Consider the following 22,052-nt stretch of genomic DNA (forward strand, 5'->3'; position numbering starts at 1 on the left):
TTCTGGTTGATCCTACTTTGGAGGGAAAAACCAGAGAAGAAATGGGTCTACTCGCCTTCACTGGGACTGAGATTAGATCAAACGTCATGGGGATTCCTGTAACAATCAATGAGCATGTGATTGCTCAAGCCATGAGAAGGGATGCTTCTGGGACATACGATGGAGAAGAGATTCCTAACCCCAGAACAAGCCCATGGAAGGAGATAGTAAACAACACTATCTACGGATCAAAGGATGCTAAGCCTTACAGCACCTTAAGCATGGAAAAGAAAATGCTGCTGAAGATCCAAAATGAAAACATTTTTCCCAAAGGTGGAGGAAATGATCAACCTTCACTTGGTCACAAAGTCTTTCTGCATCACACCATCTCTCAGGAAACAACAATGAACGTTCCCAAGTATATGTTTAAATACATGATCAAGGAACTCAAGAAGAGCCAGATGGAGAACAGGAAGTTTGTTCCCTATGGAAGGCTGCTCTCCATAATCTTTCAAGAAGGAGGACTCCTAAGTGCCCTGAAAGACGTGGGTATTTATGATAATCAGAAGCTGGGAGCAGTCACAGGAAAAATAATCAATGGGGCAACTCTAGTCAAGATGAGGCTGATTTCAACTTGCAAGAAACTAGATACAGATATGCATGAATCTGATGTCATATCTGATCTAGTCACTCATCACATCCCTATCTGCAAGAAAGATCCCCTGGATGTGCAGAGGGCCTACATCTTGGACTACTACAAGAGCTACAACAAGAAAATCAGCCTGAAAGATATCCCAGAAGAAATGTATGGTGGTGATCTGCCTGTGGCCAAAGGCAGAAAATCTAAAAAGAAGCAGATCACCAAGGAAGAATACCTTGCTGAAGATGCTACTGAGATGGGTGCTCAGAAGCATAAGAAAGCTAAGAAGGAAAAATCTGATATGTCCACCATTCTTGAGGAAGTGGAGGATTTGGATGATGTCCCTCTTATCAGAAAAAGGACAAGGAGTACTCAAGAAACAGCAGAACAGCCTGCTTCTGAACAAGCTGGTTCTGAACAAGCTGCTTCTGATCAAGCTGCTTCTGAAAAGCCTTCAAGTCCCAAAAATAAAAGAGAAGCTGCTCTTCAGACCATCAAAAGGAAGAGGTCTAATTTAACAAGAAATCTGAAGACAGCTGAAGGAAGAAGGGAAGAAATGTTGAAAGAACTGGAAGAGAACTGGGATGAAGACTCTAGCCCCAAGAAGGCAAAAAGGACTGCAACTTCTGAGCCCATAGTCATGCCCAGTTTTGAAATGACTGAAGAAATGAGGCAGTACGCTAGAGAGGTTTCTGCATCCAAGATAGCAGAAAAGAAAAGGTTGAAGGAAGTGTTTGAGAAAGAAAGGGATGAGCGTCTCAAGGCTGCAGGGTATGTGCCTACTCCTGACATTGCTGCTTTAGCGTCTGAGTTAGAAACAGTTCAGTATGGAGCAACTCTGCTTTCTCAAGCCTTGAAGAATAAGCAAGCTTCAGGAGCAACTTCATCAGATCCAGTTTCAACAGCTCCAGAAGCAATTCATCCAGAAGCTCAGTCCTCAGGTAATCCATCTAAAGCTCCAACTAATACTCAGTCTCTATCTCTACCCTCTTCACCCTCTTCATCATCCACAGAATCAGATGACCAACCCCTTAGCCAACATATAAACAAGCTTCTAAAAACCAAACCTACCAAACTAACAGAGTATGGAACACTTGACTATGAGAGTACTCAAATAGAATTTTCAAAAAATAGGATAAAACTTTGTGAGAAATTCAATTTGCCTACTACTCATCCACTATATCCAGATACTCCAGAACCTGTTAGTATACAACAACCTGAACCTACCCAAACAAACTCACCAAATAACCAATCTCCACAAAAAGCCTCTGAAGTAGCTTCAGATGCAACTACTTCAGAAACCCCCCAACACCAAGAATCCTCAACCCTTCACAACTTAGAAAAACATCTAGGTGGTGAAATGCAACCAACACCCACTAAGGCCTCGAAGACAGTTTCTAAAAAAACTGTCTTGGAAACCCAAACAGAAACCCAAACCATCCCTGAGCAAACTGTTCAGGAGCAAACTGCTTCTGAACAAGTTGCTCCTGACCAAACAACTTCTGACCAAACAACTTCTGACCAAACAACAGAACAACAACAACAACCAGACTCACCCACTATAATAGACTTAACCTCTGACCAACCTTCCACATCAAATACAACTCAAACTGAACCTTCACCCATCCCTGACCATATCCTGGAGTCTGAGTATATAGAGGAACAGCTGATTAGACTTAGTGATGAGATTCAGGCACTGATTCTTCGCAGAACAGTTCCTGCACCTCCTATTCACTATTATGATCAGTGGATGGATCTACAGAAGAGCTTTGATGAGCTGCTGGATCAGCTTAGAACTAAATGTGTGTCATCTCACTCTGCTTTGCTGAAAAAGCTTTTGGATGATATGCATGAAGCAGCTAAGGAGAAAGAGCTGAATTTTGTGCCTCTGCTGGACATCACTCCTTTCTATCCAGAAGAAGAGTACATCACTAGGGCTGCTAGAATTCAGGCTGGATTTAAACGAAGAATGAGGGAAAAGGATGAGCTACTTCAGAAGAAGGATGATCAGATCAAGTATCTCTTAGAACAGTTGTATAAGCAAGCCCAACCTTAGTTGCACACCCAACTCTAGCTTGTTTTTTACTTTTGTTCTTCGTATCTGTGTCCTTGTATCTTAATCTTCTTTATATATATTATCATTGTTTCTGGATCTTGTGCTTTTTCACCTTCAATATGTTTTACAAGCTTTAACTCTGATGATATTTACTGTTTAATGCTGCTTGCTCTGATACTCTTTCTTTTGTTTCTATTCTTTTTGTTGATGACAAAAGGGGGAGTAAATGTATAGTATTTGTTAAGGCACTGAGCCCTACTATAACCACTTCTAAATTTCTTTTAAATACTTCTGATTTGATTTTATAAGTATTTTATTGAAATTTAATTAATAAGAATAGAACTTAGGGGGAGCTTACAAACCTCACCTTAAAGAACTATTAGACTCAGGGGGAGCTTACAAACCTCTGTCCCAGTAGTCAACTTATTAATTAGATCAACAACAATTGAACATTTTAAATACTATTGTTTGTCATCATCAAAAAGGGGGAGATTGTTGGAACAAAATGTGTTTCACAATGAACCTTATTAAGTTTTGATGATAACAAGGTATTAAAAATTGTCAATTGGTTATTACTAATAATTGTTCAAGTGTACAGGACCAAAGGCTACTCAAGTTATTTCAATAGGTCTTGGAAGAACAATGGAAAGAAAAAAAAAAAGAAATTCTGAGCATCTGAAGAAAACTGCTCCTGAAGCTAAACTGCTCCTGAAGAGATGACGTCATCAGAAGCAGAAAGTCATCAGAAGCAGAAAGTCATCAGAAGCAAAAGTTTTCATCAGAAGCAATATCTTCACCAGAAGCTACTTTTGATCCTTTAATCAATCTGAAGATTCAAAGTTGCTGATTCTCAATTCAGTCTTATCAAAGAAGAACAAAGAATTGAAAGGGAGGTATCAACGGATATATGGATAGCACTGAGCTCTTGTCTCTCGTTAATAGAGTTGACAAAGTACAAGTGTACAACCACTACCTCCACTACTCTGTTTTCTGTCTACGCTACAAGACAAAACAACAGCCATGCCTGCAGAATTTGTACACTCAAGATGGGAATGAATTTGAAGTTTATTCTTCAAAGGACTACACCCAAATCAGGCAAAGGATCACTGGTGGATAATCAAAGGATTTCAAACGACTCTTTAGACGTGCTGATTATCTCAACGTCTCTTTCACACCTCTATATAAAGGAATGAAGACTTGAAGATTTTAGACAGAGATACATAAGTTCAAAAGCGCCAAAACTCTGTCAATTTGATTCTACAAAGCACACTGAATTTCTGCACTGATTTGATACATCTTAGAAATTCAAAGTCTAGAGTCTTTTCTGTATTGTATTGTGAACACCACTGATTGTATATCAAGTGTTCAATTCAAACTCAATTCTCTGTATTTTTGTTTGATTAGAAGTCTCTTGCCTGCGTGCTTGAGCATTAGAAGTCTCTTGCTTAGTGCTTGAGCATTGGAAGACTCTTGCGTGTGTGCTTGAGCATTGTTTTGTGAAGTCTCATACTTTGAAAGTATTGAGCAGTTGTAATCTTGTGATTATAGTGAAATCTCCTTGGAAGTGCAAGGGGGACTGGACTACTTCCGTGTTGTGGAAGGAACCAGGATAACTGCTTGTGTCTTTGTCTTTCTTTTCTCTGCTCTGTTCTTTTCCGCTGCAATCTGACTCTGATCATTTCATCAGAAGCAATCAAACTGCTTCTGAAGTTTTATCAGAAGAAGTTTTTTTTTAAGAGAAAAAGAAAACACAATTCAACCCCCCCTTCTTGTGTTTTTCACCTTCAATATGTACACATGAGAACCGTTTAAGAGCTCCAAATTGAGAGTCTCCATTATAGATGCTTAGAAAATACATTGACAAGTTTTACACATTTTTATGGCTCTTTATTACTCCCACGATCCCAAATTATATTACACCTTGGAAATAAAATTTGTACAAAATTATATGTCCTTTTACAATATTAATGAAACATTAATATTACTTTTGTTATTATATCCTTAACTCTTTGTTACTCTCTTTTATTTTAATTATCTTTTTCATATCATTAGTTAAAGACAATTTTGTAAAACAAATTATAATATTTTTTCCTATACAAAGTTGATTATATTTCTTAATGCGTATGAAATGGTCAAAACATCGTATAATTTAGGACGAATGGAGTATATATTTATTTATATAATTAAAGACTAACTTTTTTTGTCATTAAAAAAGAGAGTGATAGTTTAAAAAATAAATTGTTATTAACTTCGCTTTTGAACAAAATTGAAAGTAAGAACATTCCCCTCCAAAATAAGTTGAAAGTTAGAAAATTGAAATTTACATTACTTAGAGGAATATTGAAATTGACTACTTTTTGTTTTGACAGATTAAATTTACTACTTACTACTTAGATTGTACTATTCCGTGGGAATTTAGAAGATGAAGGTTTATGAATAACATTTAGGCGGGATAAAATGGATTTAGGCGGCAATATTTGGTTAACAAATTACCCTTTTGATTACTCAAACATAAAATAAGAATGATCGATCCTTATATTTAATAAAAAGTAAAAGTATAATAGGATTAGCATTTTATTTTATTTTTTAGTTTTTTAGGGAAGGATTAGATAATGTTATCTGTAATGCATGGTTGGTAGGTAGTCTTTTGTGGAAATAGCGCGCTCCATTCAACTCACCACAAGTGCTTGTTTCTATATCCATAGAGAGTCAGTCAGTCAGTCAGTGCAAGTGCTGGTCACCCATTTTCTTAGCAATGGATATGCGAAATCCTCGATCGAAACCCCAAAGCAAATGGACATACGATGTGTTCATCAATTTCAGGGGGGCAGACACTCGTAAGACGTTCATTTCTCATCTCTATACTGCTCTCACAAATGCTGGAATCAATACTTTTCTTGATAATGAAAATCTTCAAAAGGGAAAGGAGCTGGGACCAGAATTAATTCGAGCAATACAAGGTTCTCAGATAGCCATCGTTGTTTTCTCCAAAAACTACGTTCATTCTAGATGGTGTCTCAGTGAACTCAAACAAATCATGGAATGCAAAGCAAATGATGGTCAGGTTGTTATGCCAGTATTTTATTGTATTACCCCTTCGAATATACGTCAATATGCTGTCACAAGATTTTCTGAGACAACACTGTTCTTTGATGAGTTAGTTCCATTTATGAATACACTCCAGGATGCTTCGTATTTGTCTGGTTGGGATTTGAGTAATTACAGGTAAATGTCTGTCTATTCTGTTTTGGTTTTATTTTCATTTTTGCTAATTAGTACTCATATTGCAATTTACGATTTTGTTGTTGTTGTGCAGCTAAAAGATTTAGTGAAGTACAAGGGACTTTATACCACTGTCTAAGGCTTTATGCTATACATATAGAGTATTTGAACTTGATTAAGTGTGTGTGTTTGATCTGATAAAAAAATAAGGGACATGACACACAACTTATGCTGTAATGTGTTTGATTGTAAAACTGTTCACAATACAACTTTTTCTCTCAAGTACAAGTTGTCTAATCTACCAAAATAACATTTTGTCCACCCAACATCGTATAAGACAAAATTGTTCGATATCGTAAAAGTTGTCCTATGTTGTTTTGCTTTGGGTTGTGATGTTTAGTGTTGTTTTGTCCAATACCTACCTTTTAGCAGATATAGCACACCCTTATGAAATTGAGTTGACTTTTTTTGAAATTAAGTTGACTTTTTTGGAAATTGAGTCAAATGTATATGTTTTACGCTTCTAATCCTTCATTTTTATGACCGTTTTTGTTTTTTGTAATATTTATTGTTGCAGTAATGAAAGCAAAGTTGTGAAGGAAATTGTTTCCCAAGTTTTGAAAAATCTAGACAATAAATACTTACCTCTGCCAGATTTTCAAGTTGGATTAGAACCCCGTGCGGAAAAGTCGATTCGATTTTTAAGACAAAATACAAGAGGAGTTTGTTTAGTAGGGATTTGGGGGATGGGGGGGATTGGCAAAAGCACTATTGCCAAAGTCATCTACAATGATCTTTGTTATGAATTTGAAAATCAAAGCTTCCTTGCTAATATTAGAGAAGTTTGGGAGAAAGATAGGGGCAGAATCGATTTACAAGAACAATTTCTTTCAGATATCCTCAAAACAAGAAAGATAAAGGTGCTTAGTGTTGAGCAAGGAAAAACTATGATCAAGCAACAACTTCGCGCAAAACGCATACTTGCTGTACTTGATGATGTTAGTGAGCTTGAACAATTTGATGCACTCTGCCAACGAAATAGTGTTGGTCCAGGAAGTATAATAATCATCACAACCAGAGATCTGCGTGTACTTAATATCCTTGAAGTTGATTTTATCTATGAAGCAGAGGAATTGAATGCTAGTGAGTCCCTTGAGCTTTTCTGTAAACATGCTTTTCGGAAGGCGATTCCAACACAAGACTTCCTTATTCTCTCAAGAGATGTAGTTGCCTATTGTGGTGGAATACCACTAGCTCTTGAAGTCCTTGGATCTTACTTGTTCAAGAGGAAAAAACAAGAGTGGCGGAGTGTATTATCAAAGCTAGAAAAGATACCCAATGATCAAATACACGAGATACTAAAAATAAGCTTTGATGGTTTAAAGGATCGTATGGAAAAGAATATATTTCTTGATGTCTGCTGTTTCTTTATCGGTAAGGATAGAGCTTATGTTACAAAGATACTAAATGGTTGTGGACTTAATGCTGATATTGGAATAACAGTGTTGATAGAGAGAAGCCTCATAAAAGTTGAAAAGAATAAAAAGCTTGGAATGCATGCTTTGCTACGAGACATGGGAAGGGAAATTGTTCGTGAAAGTTCACCGGAGGAGCCTGAAAAGCATACCCGATTGTGGTGCCATGAGGACGTAGTTAATGTACTGGCAGACTATACCGTAAGAATTTCAGTACATTGCATTTTGAACTTTTGTCATTTTTCACTATCTTTAAAGATAACAAAAACTATGTTTCAGAAATGTTTTTAATTTTCCAATCTATTGGCTGAAAATTGTGGGATTCATTATTTCACTAAGTGTCTGTCCATACACAGGTCTTCATGTAACAACTCAAGTTTTTGGAGAGTTAGTTCATGAGAATGATGTCATTTTATATATAATTGGGCTTAGGCTGCAGATTTTTGTGTTGCTTTTTAGTCACCAAACAACAAATTAAGATTTCCTTTTTATTTTATTTTTCTACGGTCTTTCTTTGTGTCACAGGGAACAAAAGCCATCGAGGGATTGGTTATGAAGTTGCCAAAGACCAATAGAGTTTGCTTTGATACAATTGCTTTTGAGAAAATGATTAGATTGAGATTGTTGCAACTTGATAATGTACAAGTCATCGGAGATTACAAGTGTTTTCCAAAGCATCTGAGATGGCTTTCTTGGCAAGGATTTCCATTAAAATACACCCCAGAAAACTTTTATCAGAAAAATCTAGTAGCTATGGAGTTAAAACACAGTAATCTCGCACAAGTCTGGAAGAAGCCTCAGGTACATATATGGGAATAGATTTCCATTTTAATATCAATGGTTAATGGAAACAGATTTTGCCACGGTTTCATTTTTCATTTTATTCTCTAACTTTTGTTTAAAACATTTATTTTCTTGTAGTTGATAGAGGGGCTGAAGATCCTAAATCTCAGTCATTCTAAGAACTTGAAAAGAACCCCTGACTTTTCAAAATTACCAAACCTAGAAAAGCTAATTATGAAGGATTGTCAAAGTTTGCTGGAGGTACACCCGTCCATTGGAGATCTCAAGAATCTTCTTATGTTAAATTTGAAGGACTGTACGAGTCTTGGCAATCTCCCAAGAGAGATCTATCAATTGAGAAGAGTGGAAACTCTCATCCTTTCTGGTTGTTCAAAGATTGACAAATTGGAAGAAGATATAGTGCAAATGGAATCCTTGACAACTCTAATGGCAGCAAATACTGGAGTCAAACAACCACCATTTTCGATAGTGAGATCAAAAAGCATTGGATATATATCTCTATGTGGATATGAAGGATTATCACATCATGTTTTTCCTTCTCTCATTAGGTCTTGGATATCACCAACAATGAATTCCTTACCACGCATTCCCCCTTTTGGTGGCATGTCAAAGTCTCTTTTTTCCTTGGATATAGATAGCAATAATCTGGCTTTGGTCTCTCAATCACAAATACTTAACAGTTGTTCAAGACTTAGAAGTGTTTCGGTACAATGTGATTCAGAGATTCAACTGAAGCAAGAATTCGGAAGATTTCTTGATGATCTATATGATGCAGGTCTTACTGAAATGAGAACATCACATGCATTACAAATTTCGAATCTTACCATGAGATCCCTTTTGTTTGGTATCGGAAGTTGCCACATTGTCATCAACACTCTTCGCAAGAGCTTATCACAGGTTTCTTCTCTATCCTCCCACCTTTACTGATAATTATTAATTTATTACTTAAGAACTACTTTCCATTTGCATTTTTGTCTTCAAATGGTAAAAGATTCTTAAATATACAAATTTATTCAGGTATCATAAGAGAAAACCTATTTTTTTCTGCATGTCATTTTTCTTTAAATTTATCTTCATTGCATTTATTTGCTACTGTTAATATTTATCTACATTTTTTTAACTTCGAAAGGATATTTGAATAACTATTGTAGCTATGCACGGGTATAGTCGTTTACATATTGAACGAGAAAGAGGAACAGAATAATAAAATTATATTTTTGTTGATCTGAATGGTTATATTGGATCTTCTTACCATACAAAACAAATCTCTAGCTCAACAATTGTTTTATAATTTTTTTTTAGTACATAACTACAATCTAAAACGAATAAGATAACCAGATAAATTTTTACCTATATTTCTTGAAGTGTAAGTATATGTTATGTTTTTGCTCTCTACATTAGTAGGAATCCATGACAGTCAGTAAGCTAATGTTGCTACAATGCTACCTTTTATTAGAAATCAAAGCTTCCAGATGTTTCATATGTTAGCTCACAAGCCTTTTGTATTCATGAAGTGATGATTTACTTCGTAGAATCGACTGTGTGTGAAAAGGAGACAAATTACTCCACATAACCGAAAACAATACTATTCCTAATGTTTTGAAGACATAAAATGATTGGTTTTTCTAAGATGTTGATACTAGGCCTTATATATCATCAGACACTCTTCAAAGAAGGGAATACAAAAGTGAAGTGCAAGTAGAACTAGGTAATGAAAAATCTTTCTTGTAGATTGATAAGCTAGTAGAACCCAGAGAGAATTTGTAGACAAACATATATATGTTATTACAATGGTTACTGTGAAAGATGAGTTGTAGGAAAGTGGAAAGAATGCATTTTCCATTCAATCAGTTTCCTTGTTTATATTTTTTTGTACACTATTTTAGAATTGCATAAGTGACTAAGCATATTTTCATGATACAGGGATTGGCAACCAATTTTGGTGATTCTTTCCTTCCGGGTGACAATTATCCTTCTTGGCTAGCCTATAAAGGTGAAGGACCTTCAGTACTTTTCCAAGTGCCCGAGGATCGTGATTCTTGCATGAAGGGAATAGCTTTATGCGTTCTTTATTCATCAACACCTGAAAATTTGGCAACTGAAAGTCTCGCTAGCGTCTTGATCATTAATTACACAAAATTCACTATGCAGATTTACAAACGAGACACAATAATGTCGTTTAATGATGAAGATTGGCAAGGCATAGTGTCAAATTTAGGAGTTGGTAACAATTTGGAGATTTTTGTAGCTATTGGGCATGGATTTACTGTTAAGGAAACTGCTGTTTATCTAATATATGATCAATCTATTGCTACGGAAGTTGAGCCTTCAAGTACTATTGAAGTTGACCCATCAACTAGCACAAATATTGAGCCATTGTATGAAGTGGAAGTGCAATCATCACTTAGTGTGAAATTGGAGGCATCGATCGAAGAGCAACTACAACCATCACTTGATGTGAAAACAGAGCCATCAGCTGAAGAGGATGTGCAACCATCTCCTAATGTGAAAACAGAACCATCAGCTGAAGAGGAAGTACAACCATCACCCAATGTGAAAATGGAACCATCACTTGTTGTCAAGAATGAACCATTACCAAACACAAATAGAAAAATCTTTACAAGACTTGCAAAGAGAGTGGGAGAATGTTTATGCATGAACCAGAATGTTTATGCTTAACGAAGGAGAACATAAATAATCTTCACTTGCCTTTGTTTAGAGCCTATTGTGCCAAATTACTTGCCTTTGTATCATCTTCAAACACCATTTTTGCATACATCTACTATTTTGACGGAATACCAATTACATGAATGTCATTCTTTGGTCAATTGGTTCATTTGGTTCTTGATTCTGAAAATGTGACTCATTTGTTGTGTTTCCTTCTACCTATTGGTTCTTATTTTTCATTTCTTTTTACTACTGGTAGCATGTGTTGGATCAAATTTAGATTCTCACTATAGTTGAAATTTTCATGGAGAGTAATATGTACTGTTAGTCTGTTACTCATGTTAGTCCTAAACTGAGATTCGAGCGCATAGTAAAATTTCAAGTAAAAACGACCATCGTAATTAATGAAGTAAACTGGAGAATACAAAAATAGTACATTCCCCTTAAAAAAAAAAGTACATTTCACTAAAATCCAAACAAAATTATCGAAGGAAAAGAAAACAAAATTTTGAGTGAGATGCTTATTCTGTTTCAAATGATTTCGAATGGTATGAAGCGCCGGTGCTTTGTTATATCTTGGTCTTCTTCCAAACTTGTTTAATACTACCAAGTTTTAAGTCAATAATAACTAGATTTCCCTAATAAAAGTCATCAGGTATATTGTTGAAGGTAAATCCTTTCGAATGAGCTCGTCTCAGGTCATTAGAAAAACACTTAAAATCTCTAGTGAGGTCGACATGATCAAATTGAAAAAGTCTCAGTCTCTTCATCCCTTTGAAAGAACCAGTACAAAAGCAAAGTATACCGCTCTTTGCAACTTCAAAACCAAACCCTCTACAATTTCTGTTTCCTAAAAAAACAGAAAAGTAAGGCGAACTGTCTCCAATTAATACTAAATCAGAAGGGCACTCATTAGCATTCTCCTAAACTTTATTGAATCTATCCTAATTAATGAGATAGAATAGAATAAAATCAGAATATAAACTATAAATGAGTGCGTGCGCCATTTGAATAAATAATGAGATAGAGTTGCTTCTTTTTCATTACATGGTAGGAGTGCAGATAACCAATATCAGTAATGATGTATTGCCATATCATTATGCTCACAAAGTAAAAACTAAAATAAAACAAGACTTGTATCTATAGCATTATTATACATGCAGAGCAATACTTTTCATTTAAAATCTAATTGTTTTTTCTTTCAAGCGGCAGAAGGCTTTCCTTATAAATCATTATCCGGCAACACAAGCCACCTTTAACACCAAGCTCTTCAATTCTCTAGGTGCTTAAATTTAAACAAATTTGCTCATTATCTTTTTTTCTGAAGAATATATCGCCCTTCTTGCCAATACCAATAGGATGTTCAATGTCACGCATAGGACCTACAATAAAGAGTTTGGTCCATGACTCTTTGACCCCAACTTCACCTAAAATTGATATGTGGAAAGTACCAGTCTCTGCATAATTTGAAATCCATACAATTGATCCATTTAACACATTCAAGTGTCTAAACAATATTCTAGAATCAATATCATTATCATCCATATTTGAAGGTATGGGTGTTTTCACAAAGACCTCATTGATCAATTCAAATGACACCAAATAAACTTCATCACTTTCACTCCACCAGTGACACACTCCATCCATGTACACTTGAACACCCACACCACTATTATATTGTGTAGGCATATCTATATCAACTTTTCTCCAAGAATTCCTTTTTAGAGAATATATCTCCCACAAGGAAGAGTGATATCCATCTTTCCATGTCTCCTCCCAATCTCCGTCGGTCATAGGAAAAAACATTATATGCGAATTACCTTATAGTCATCTCTAACTTGGTCATAACCAAATCCATGAAGATCAATCATGGGATCCCAACATGGAGATTCAAACGCAGAGGGACTAGGAGGAGTGACTTTGAATTCACCAGTAGTTGGATTCCACAATACGACTCTCCCTAATTCTTCAATGCAATGAATGCCCTCAATTCTCCCAGCGTCTTCAATACAAAGAATACCATTAACACTAGCACAACCATAAATATTAAAATCAAATTGCTCTCCATACGGATTTGGCCAATCTAATTTGACCCTATTCTCGAACCTCTCCCCGAAAAGAGAATACAACATGTACTCATCATGCAAGAGGAGAGATGTATCATTGTAATAAGAATGATTCTTAGATAAAAAAATTCTTCGGAACATGTCCATGAAATAAGGGTTTTCAAATAAGAGAGACCATGATTTACGCACACAACGAAATCGAAACAAAGATTTGAGAGGTAATTTAGACAGAATGACGAAGGCAACGTCATCATATATGTGATTGCTAACCTTTACTGTCGCTGAAGCAAATGATATCTCCATCTTGAAGGAGTTGAGAGAAGCCGCGCTCAAGCTAGTTGCTGTCGTTGTGGAAAACTCTTTGTAGCAAATGAATTGGATTTATTAGATTTTAAAAGTCATCGAAAATCAATTGTATTTGTAGGTTTTTTTTTTGTGTGGAAAGAATGGTATTTGCAGGATTGTTAACGATATTAGTGGCACATATAAACGCACAAACTCATAAAATAACTATGAGAAGAGAATTTATTTTGATCACTATATTTTCATTCACTTAACTTGATACAAGCATGTGCCTTTTATAGGCTTCTAAACTTAATACATAAGCAAGGCAATTCTTACATGCTAAGTAAATGGCGGTGTTTTTATTTTTTTTATTTTTTATGAAACAAGTAAATGGTTGTGCTGCATGGCAGTGTTACACTAGACTTACTTTACTCTCAATTAGGAAAAAGATGGGTACTCACGTTTTCACCTCTTTTTATTGGATTAACGTTTTAAATTATATATCGTGTTTTTTAATGAAATTTTAAGTTTGATTAAAAGTAAAATTATAAATGCTTATTTGTTTTCAAATTATAACAAATCAAACTAACCATGATTTTTTATTTCAATTCTTTAAAAAATAATTTTCTATTTCAATGACACCAACAATATACAAAAATATAATCTAAATTCTTATTTTTATAATAACAACAACAACAATCTTTATTATAGAAAAAGTTGTCTAATAGTATAACTGAGATAATGAAAAAGTAAGTATAAATATATTCATTTAGTTTGTTACACTTTTTAAAGGATAAAGGAAATAAAAGTTGGATATATATATATTTATATATATATATGGGGTTTGCTATGATACAGCCACTAGTTTTTATTAAGGTGTGTTTTAGCAAATATATAGCTAAAAAGTTGTTAAATACACCTTAAGGTGAATGTTGCTAAAACACACATTCTAAAATATAAGTGGGTGTATGTTAGCAACTCCTATAGGCATTTGCTAGGATACACCCACTTATTTTTAAAAGGTGTGTTTTAGCAAGTTATAACTAAAAAGTAGTTAAATATACCTTAAGGTGTAGCTTGCTAAAACACTCCCACATAAAAACTAGTATGTGTGTTCTAACAAATACATATATATATATATATATATATATATATATATATATATATATATATATCTTCATATCGTCTTTGTTACACTTTTATTTTAATATTTGAATTTAACCTTGTCTATTTGTGTCTTTCAAAAAAATAAATCTTATCTTTTTGTTACATTGCTATTTGTATTGCAAGTTGGGGTTAATTTTGAAAAAAGAAAAAGTCAACCCAAAAAAGCCGAAACATGTTATTTTCTTCATATATAGTATAGATGACTAGGCAAAAGACTTAATGACAAAGTAACTTAATAACTAAGTAAATCTAATCTTATCTCATAAGCATAATGTTTAATACTCCATTCGTTTCAAAATACATGTCGATGTCAACTATATATTTTACACAGACAATGCACATCTTTAATTATCTAAAGTAAAAAATTATAAAAATTTAATATTTTGAAAATATTTGTCGAAACAAATCAAACAATATCTTACATATTAACATTTGTATTTATATATTAATTAAAAAATATGGTCAAAGTAAGTCATGTGAACAGTCCACATTGCAAAAAAGCAAAATGTATTTTTAAAATGGAGAGAGTAGCTAAGTAATAGAGATCAAGTCAAACTTTGCAACACAAGTGGTAATCTTATTATATCTTCATTAGGGGATTACATGTATTTTTTTCTTAGTTTGACTTAATTGTTTAACATTACCTCCCTTAAATCAAGCTTCCAAATTTGTCATTCCAAGCATCTTCTTCAACTTGTAAAATAATTCTATCGTTAGAGGCTTTGTAAAAATATAAGTAATTTGTTCTTCAGTGGGACAATATTTGATCACCCCATTTTTATCATCAATTAGTTCTCGAATCTCGTGAAATCGAATATCAATATGCATCGATTATCCATGAAAAACTGGATTTTTGCTTAGTGCAATTGCTGACTAGTTATCACAATATATCTCTGTAGGAGTATTCTGCTTCTGATGCATCACTTCTAAAATTCTTCTCAGTCACACTGTTTGAGTAGCACAACTGGTTGTTGCTCTATATTTTGTTAAGCTGTGGAAAGAGCGACCACAAGTTGTTTCTTCGAAGACCATGATATTGCCCATGGTGCCCAGATGAAACACGTATCCAGACATGCTTTTTCTTGTTTCTATCTCCAGTTCAATCACTGTCTATATATCCAACAAGCTCCACATCACTATTATTACTAAATTCCATCGGTCAAAGTACCTTTGATATAACGAAGAATCCTTTAGCCTCCTTGCAAGTGACTAACACGCGGTTCCCCCATGTATTTGCTAAGTAAACCAACTCCATACATTATATCTGGCCTTGTTGCAACCAAATATCTCAAAATTCCAATCAAACTATTATAATGAGTTGAGTCTACCCTTTTACCATCACTTTCTCTTGTCAACTTCAACTTTTCTTCATCCCGCATGGAAATCGGATTTGAATACTCCATCTTGAATTTCTTCAAAATATCACTTGCATACTTCTGAAAAATAAAAATTCCATCATTTTGTTGAACGACCTCAATGCCAAGAAAATAAGACAGCTTCTGAGTATAGGAGCTAGTTTGGACAAGAGCCAATTAATTTCAAGCACTATCTCCTTGTTTATCATTGTTTATCAATAAAATTATGATTAATAAAATATTTCACACCATATTTCTAATTCCTCTTGTAAGAGAGTTAGTAGTATCAAAATCAGTTAAGTGGTGTAAATTTTTTATGAATCTTGATTCTCTAATCAACTATAATAGCCTAGCCCTAGATATACTCATTAATAGTAACAGATTCACTTGAGTTAGTTTAATTGTGTTGAAGAGCAGATTTGTTCATGTTTGTGTCTTAGTGACGTATTTGTTTTGCTTCTGTATACAATCAGAGACAATTGAATTGATGCACTTTATTAGCTCTTTAAAAGATCAACAATTTTGTGATTGACAATGGCCAAAGAACAAGGTTTATATGTTTTTTTCCCCATATAACTTGTTGTTGAGTCATGTAATTAACCTTCTCTTTTTGTTTATTTGTGTTGGGTCAAGTACAAGCTTGTGATTGATATATGGTTTTTGGCGAAGGATGTTGGAGTATTGGACATAGTCTATGTTGCATAGGTGCAGGTACGATACTTGGTACGGGAATACGACAATTTTAGAAAAAGTAAGGGACGGGTACGTCAATAAAATCATAAGTTTTGTCATAGAATATAACATGAAGGAGTTAAATTCTTCAATTCATAACAAGAAAATCACATTAGAAGTTTAAAAATTCGAAATTTAGAGTTGGTTACAACAATAAAGAAACTCAAATGCACAAATAACACTCACAGTATAATAATTAGTAAAAATGGAGTACCACGATAACCATACGCATACCTGGTACGGGTGTGTACCCGATACGGGTACTTCACCATTTTACAAGTACCCATACTTCAGAAGACGTAGTGTTTTGTGATTTGTGTGCTTACTCTTAGTTATAAGTACTTTAGTATGTCTTAATTATTTCTTCTCCATATATCATGTCTTAGGGTATACTGTACATTAAAGACAAGTCTTTTATTTTAAAGTATGTTATTTTGATAGATATATGATTGAGAAGTATTTGACTTTCTCTAGTTCATGATTTCAGGAAAGGTTATTGAACAAATAAAAGAAAAGCTTTTACTATCTGATCAGGACCTACATACTAGTAAGTTGGAGCAAGGCTTATGGTTTATAACAATAGACAACTTTTGAAAACCAGTCCAGGTAAATTTTCAATTACTTTGATATAGAATTACATATTGTTGATGTTGTGATCTTGGTATTGTTGGTTGCATTTAATGTCTTTTAATTCAAACAGTTACATGTATGTTATAAAGTTAAGATAATCACATAAAATTAGGGGTTATAAGGCTCATGCTTCCACTGCTGGCACTATTATAGTTGATATTTTTTTGGATATTGTGGTGTAGAGCAAAAACACTATACGGTCTGCTTCTACCTTTTGTATAATTGCAACAATGTAAAAAAACCCTCTAATTTAAGAAGACTAAGTTTTTTTCCTCTGTGAGTGTCTATGATTTGTTGTAGCTGACAGGTGGTTTGCAGAAGTATAGTTCCGAAATAGGAAATTGATCTTTTACTCTTAATTCTTAAGATTCTTTTATTGGTGGTTGTAAGACTCATATCTCCACTATAGTATGGAGTGCAATATAGTTATGTTGATGGTATGAGTGAAACTTAATAATGTGTGAAATGGAGAAGTTGTGATGCAATATGAATTTTGTGTTAGTGTGTGTTGGTGTTAGAGTAGAGAAACCTACTAGTTTAGTATTCTCATATGAGAAGAAGGATAGCAAATGTCTAAAATATATAGTTTAGTATACTCTATTGTTGTGTCTCTTTGGAAGGGAGTGGCTTTGAAATTACTACCTCAGTGTTTGACATATATAGTTTAATTAATTATTGAACATATTTCTTTTATTTTGTAGATGAATGGCTAATGATGATATCGATGAAGAATTTCAAGATTTAGAAGTACAAGAGATGAAGACAGATGTTTATGTTCAAGTGTACGTTATTTGGATTGTGAAAATGATAATTGACATTTTGAGTTAACAATACCCAATTAAATATTCGAATACTTTATTGTGATCAATGTTATTTTGATACATATATGAATGATATATTATTGACAAGTAGTTGGTATGTAATTTTGAATTTAGGATTATATTAGAATTTTGGATGTATAATATGTTACTGAAGTTATTGATCTCTAAGTCAAATAATAAAGTTTTATTTTTGACGAATAGAGTAAGTGTAATAATAATATGATTTAATGCAAATTATATTTTAAAAAAATAAAAATGTATTCACAACGGTGAAAAACCGTTGCGATAGCTTACAATAGATATTTAAAACTGGGCCTTAGAGAACGGTTTCAGGAATAACATCAATTCAAAACCGTTTGGATAACACTCAAAATACTGTTCTTAATATGAACCAATTGCAACGGATTTTTCGTTGGTGACGACTTAAAACTGTTGAGGTTGTGAAATTTAAAAACCGTTTTAAAAGGGTATCTAAGACTACGGATTTATCTATGTCGTTGCTGTTTGTGGAAAAAACCGTCTCGGTAGGATAAGACAACGCCTCGGTCTGCCACGACCTGAAAACCGTTCTGGTATTCTACAGAAACGGTTTTTTCACATTACAGAACAGTTTTTTAGCGTCCTCATACGATGGAAATGTTGTTGTGCATGAGGATGTTCATGATGTTTTGACAAATAAAACTGTAAGAGCTTTCTCAATATACAAACTTTTCATCGTTGAATCTTTGTTTGTTTGTTTCTTGAATTGTTTTGCTCTTATAAGTGTACTTCAGCTGCACTTTTGATCGTTGAATTTCAGTCATGACTCATGCTCATTACAAGTGTGTGTAAGTTGTACCCTGGCAAGTTGATGTATTATTTTCTTGCAAGCAAACAAAGAAGGTTTATCCATACTCTTCTCTGTTCTCTTTTCCCTTCAAATGCAAGGAACTGAAACTGTAGAGGGATTGGTTTTGAAGGTGCAAAGAACTAGTAGGGTTTTTTGGAGTACTGATACTTTCAAGGAGATGAAGAAACTGATACTCTTACAACTTGATCATGCAGTCCTCACAGGAGACTATCACTATCTTTCCAAAGAACTGAGATGGATTCATTGGCAATGATTTACCTTCAACTATATGCCCGATGACTTTTATCAGGGAAATCTCGTTGTTATCGTCGTAAAATACAGCAGTATCCAATAAGTGTGGAAGGAAAACAAGGTTTCAGTTTCATATTTTCTTTTCAAACTCAAAGGTTGATGGAAGTAGTATTTGTTCCCACCTCTCTAATTTTTCTTTTGAACATTTATCTTCCTGCAGTTGTTGGATGAACTAAAAATTCTCAATGTCAGTCATTCTAGATACTTGGAAAACATCCCTGATTTTTCAAAATTACCGAATCTAGAAAAACTTATTATGAAGAATTATCCATGTTTGTATGAGGTACACCAGTCCATTGGAGACCTTAGGAATCTACTTCTGTTGAATTTCAAAGACTGTACAAGTCTTACCAATCTCCCAAGGGTGATCTATCATTTGAAACTTTTGAAAACTCTTATACTTTCTGGTTGTTCAAAGATTAACAAGTTGGAAGAAGACATAATGCAGATGGAATCCTTGACAACAATGATTACCAAAAATACATCTATAAAAGAAGTTCCCTATTGAATACTAAGACTGAAAAGCATTGGATATATATATATATATATATATATATATATCCCTATCGAAGGATTATCACGTGATTCCCTGCACCAACCGTAAATTCCCTGCACCCTATTTCTCCATTTGGAGGCATGTCATTGTCTTTAGCGTCCTTGGATGCAGAGAGTAATACTATGGGCTATCAAGACGAGTCTCTCAAAACATAGAAGTGTTTGGGTTCAATGCCACTCAGAGATTCGACTAACTCAAGATGTTAAGAATCATGGAATCATAGGGAGAAAGGTCATAGATGTAAGTAAGATAGCAAGCAAAAGAGTACTCATGTGGGAGATACTCATTGTAGAAATGAATAGATTGAAAAAGATAATGAATGGGTACAATAGAGTTCCTATATATAGAGATTAGTTTGAGTAACTAACTCTAACTAACTTCTAACCAAGCTACTAACCCTAGTTTACTTATCAACTAACTATAGTTGATTACTAACAGAAGTCTAACTACCTTAACTAACTCCACATAACTTCCAACTATCTTAATACAAGAATTAAGAAAATTTGTTGATGATCTGTATGATGTAAACTTTACCGAGTTGAAAACAACATCGCATAGACCACGAATGTCAAGTCTTTCTTTGAGATCACTTTTGATTGGAATAGGGAGTTTCCAACTTGTCATGACACTCTTGTCAAGAACATATCACAGGTTCTTTCTCTATCTCCTTACTTTATTATTATTAATTAAGAGAACATGGAACAATTTTCCATTTGCATTTTTTACTTAAAAGTCAAAAATCCCTAAGGATGTGGATTTATTTGAGTATATATCAAATGATCTATATGAAATGATAAGTTTAGACTTGTGACATAGAAGTGAGATTAGGTATTTTTAATACTTATATCCAATGTAGTCAGGATCAAGATCCTACGTAGGTTCGGTCCGCCGATGAAAGAACGTAAACACGAGGAACGTAACACGGTTCGTAAGTAGGATCGGTAGGTTGTTGATAGAGTTGAGATAAATAGATAGAGAATAGAGGAAAAACAGAGGAACCAAGCATAAAAACAGAGATAATAAAGGAAAAACAGAGGAACCAAGTAACAAAATAGAGAAAAACAGAGTGAAAACGGCAAACAAACAGAGGATAAATGGCAAAAAACAGAGGAAACAGAGCAAAAACGAACCGGAGTAAAGTTGAAGCACGGTCAAGGTACTGTGGGACGTAGAATCGTACGATCCTATGTGCCAGCACTCGATCCTGGCTACACTGCTTATATCAGTTCCTTTTTCAGTTTTCTACATTCTATCTTCTTTCTTCATTCATACCTTTTTTCCAGACTATGGCTGTTTTCTTTTCAATTAGCTTCCTAGTTTATCTTTATCTTATACCGAGCTGTTATTTGTTAAACATATTTACCTTTTAGAATTTTGATTTACACTCACAAAAAGTCCAGTTTAATAGCATAATAATTAGTTAATTACATAATTAACATAATTAACTAATCATATGGTCATGATACAGGGAGTAACAACCAATGAATCAAGTGATTTTTTCATTCTAGGTGACAATTATCCTTCTTGGTTAGCCTATAAAGGTGAAGGAACTTCAGTACTTTTTCAAGTTCCTGAGGATAGTAATGGTTGCGTGAAAGGAATAATCTTATGCGTTGTTTATTCATCAACATCTGAAAATATGGGAGCTAAATGTCTTACCGGTGTCTTGATTATTAATTACACAAAGTGCACCATCGAGATATACAAGCGAGACACAGTTATGTCTTTTAATGATGAAGATTGGAAGGGTTTAACATCAAATCCAGAGACTGATGACAGCGTGGAGATTTTTGTAGCTTTTGGGCGTGGATTGATTGTTAAGGTCACAACTGCATATCTAATATATGACCATGCTGTTAGTATGGAAACTGAGCCATCATTTAACATGAAACTGGAGCCATAACAGGAAGATAACTTGCAGTCATCGCCTGAAGCAAACTTGCAGCTATCGCCGAATGTGAAAATGAAACCATCGTGGAAGCCAAATAAAGATATCATTACAAGACTTGCAAAGAGAACAAGACAATGTTTGTGCTTGAACTGAAGTAGAGGTTTCAACAAAATGTGATTTGGTATGCATGCCTTTGTCCTTAAATGACATTCCTCTGTTGAATGTGTTATGTAATATTTTTCTGGGAGTGAGGACTAATCATACTATTTTATATACAAAGAAGAGAACTTATGTTATTGTTTGTTACACATGCCATCGGTGGGCAGCCCGGTGCAATAAGATCATGCATACGCAAGGTCCAGGAATGGGTCATATGCAGCCTTATCCTGCTTTTTTACACAAGAGGCTATTTCCAAGAATTGAATTCGTGACCTTTGAGTCACATCACATGATAAGAGAATCTAACACATGCCACTAGTAATAACAAAATAATATAAAAAACAATCTATAGAAGGACCGAAACACACAACAAATAAAGGTTAATAAACTGGCGTATTTGAAGATG

The 22,052-nt window shown here is 34.3% G+C and overlaps 3 protein-coding genes and 1 long non-coding RNA gene across 6 annotated transcripts; 2 read left to right on the forward strand and 2 right to left on the reverse strand.

The window, feature by feature from the left end:
• The first annotated feature begins 5,336 nt into the window (after positions 1-5,336).
• LOC11434027 (disease resistance protein RUN1) lies at positions 5,337-11,061 on the forward strand. 2 transcript variants are annotated; one of them, XM_024771967.2, is made up of 6 exons: positions 5,337-5,900; positions 6,475-7,331; positions 7,401-7,573; positions 7,898-8,173; positions 8,294-9,073; positions 10,100-11,061. In XM_024771967.2, the coding sequence occupies exons 1-6, from the start codon at positions 5,431-5,433 to the stop codon at positions 10,853-10,855; spliced, it is 3,312 nt and encodes a 1,103-aa protein (XP_024627735.1). In that variant the 5' UTR covers positions 5,337-5,430; the 3' UTR covers positions 10,856-11,061. The 2 variants fall into 2 exon arrangements, with proteins under 2 accessions (XP_024627735.1, XP_003626921.2); XM_003626873.4 differs by having other exon boundaries at positions 6,475-7,573.
• Positions 11,062-12,121: 1,060 nt separating this feature from the next.
• LOC11419888 (F-box/kelch-repeat protein At3g06240) lies at positions 12,122-12,637 on the reverse strand. Its single transcript, XM_024772402.1, has one exon. It carries the CDS (start codon positions 12,635-12,637, stop codon positions 12,122-12,124), a length of 516 nt encoding a protein of 171 aa, XP_024628170.1.
• An 11-nt stretch (positions 12,638-12,648) lies between these two features.
• On the reverse strand, positions 12,649-13,212 carry LOC112417194 (putative F-box protein At3g16210). The gene has a single exon (XM_024772403.1). The coding sequence runs from the start codon at positions 13,210-13,212 to the stop codon at positions 12,649-12,651; it is 564 nt and encodes a 187-aa protein (XP_024628171.1).
• A 3,121-nt stretch (positions 13,213-16,333) lies between these two features.
• Positions 16,334-17,942, forward strand: LOC120577645 (uncharacterized). Of its 2 annotated transcripts, XR_005643622.1 has the most exons (3): positions 16,334-16,421; positions 16,936-17,054; positions 17,780-17,942. It is a non-coding gene; the product is annotated as an uncharacterized lncRNA (long non-coding RNA). The 2 variants fall into 2 exon arrangements; XR_005643621.1 differs by lacking the exon at positions 16,334-16,421 and having other exon boundaries at positions 16,770-17,054.
• Positions 17,943-22,052: the final 4,110 nt, after the last annotated feature.

Source organism: Medicago truncatula, chromosome 8 (genome assembly GCF_003473485.1).
Source record: "Medicago truncatula cultivar Jemalong A17 chromosome 8, MtrunA17r5.0-ANR, whole genome shotgun sequence".
Lineage (NCBI taxonomy): Eukaryota > Viridiplantae > Streptophyta > Magnoliopsida > Fabales > Fabaceae > Medicago > Medicago truncatula.

What these genes read in the sequence shown, in the direction of transcription:
- LOC11434027 (XM_003626873.4), top strand. Translation starts at nt 5,431, where the DNA reads ATGGATATGCGAAATCCTCGATCGAAACCCCAAAGCAAATGGACATAC. An exon ending in TGGGATTTGAGTAATTACAG is followed by an intron (nt 5,901 to 6,474) that starts GTAAATGTCTGT and finishes TTATTGTTGCAG; the next exon opens with TAATGAAAGCAAAGTTGTGA. An exon ending in TTCGCAAGAGCTTATCACAG is followed by an intron (nt 9,074 to 10,099) that starts GTTTCTTCTCTA and finishes TTCATGATACAG; the next exon opens with GGATTGGCAACCAATTTTGG.
- LOC11419888 (XM_024772402.1), bottom strand. Translation starts at nt 12,637, where the DNA reads ATGACCGACGGAGATTGGGAGGAGACATGGAAAGATGGATATCACTCT.
- LOC112417194 (XM_024772403.1), bottom strand. Translation starts at nt 13,212, where the DNA reads ATGGAGATATCATTTGCTTCAGCGACAGTAAAGGTTAGCAATCACATA.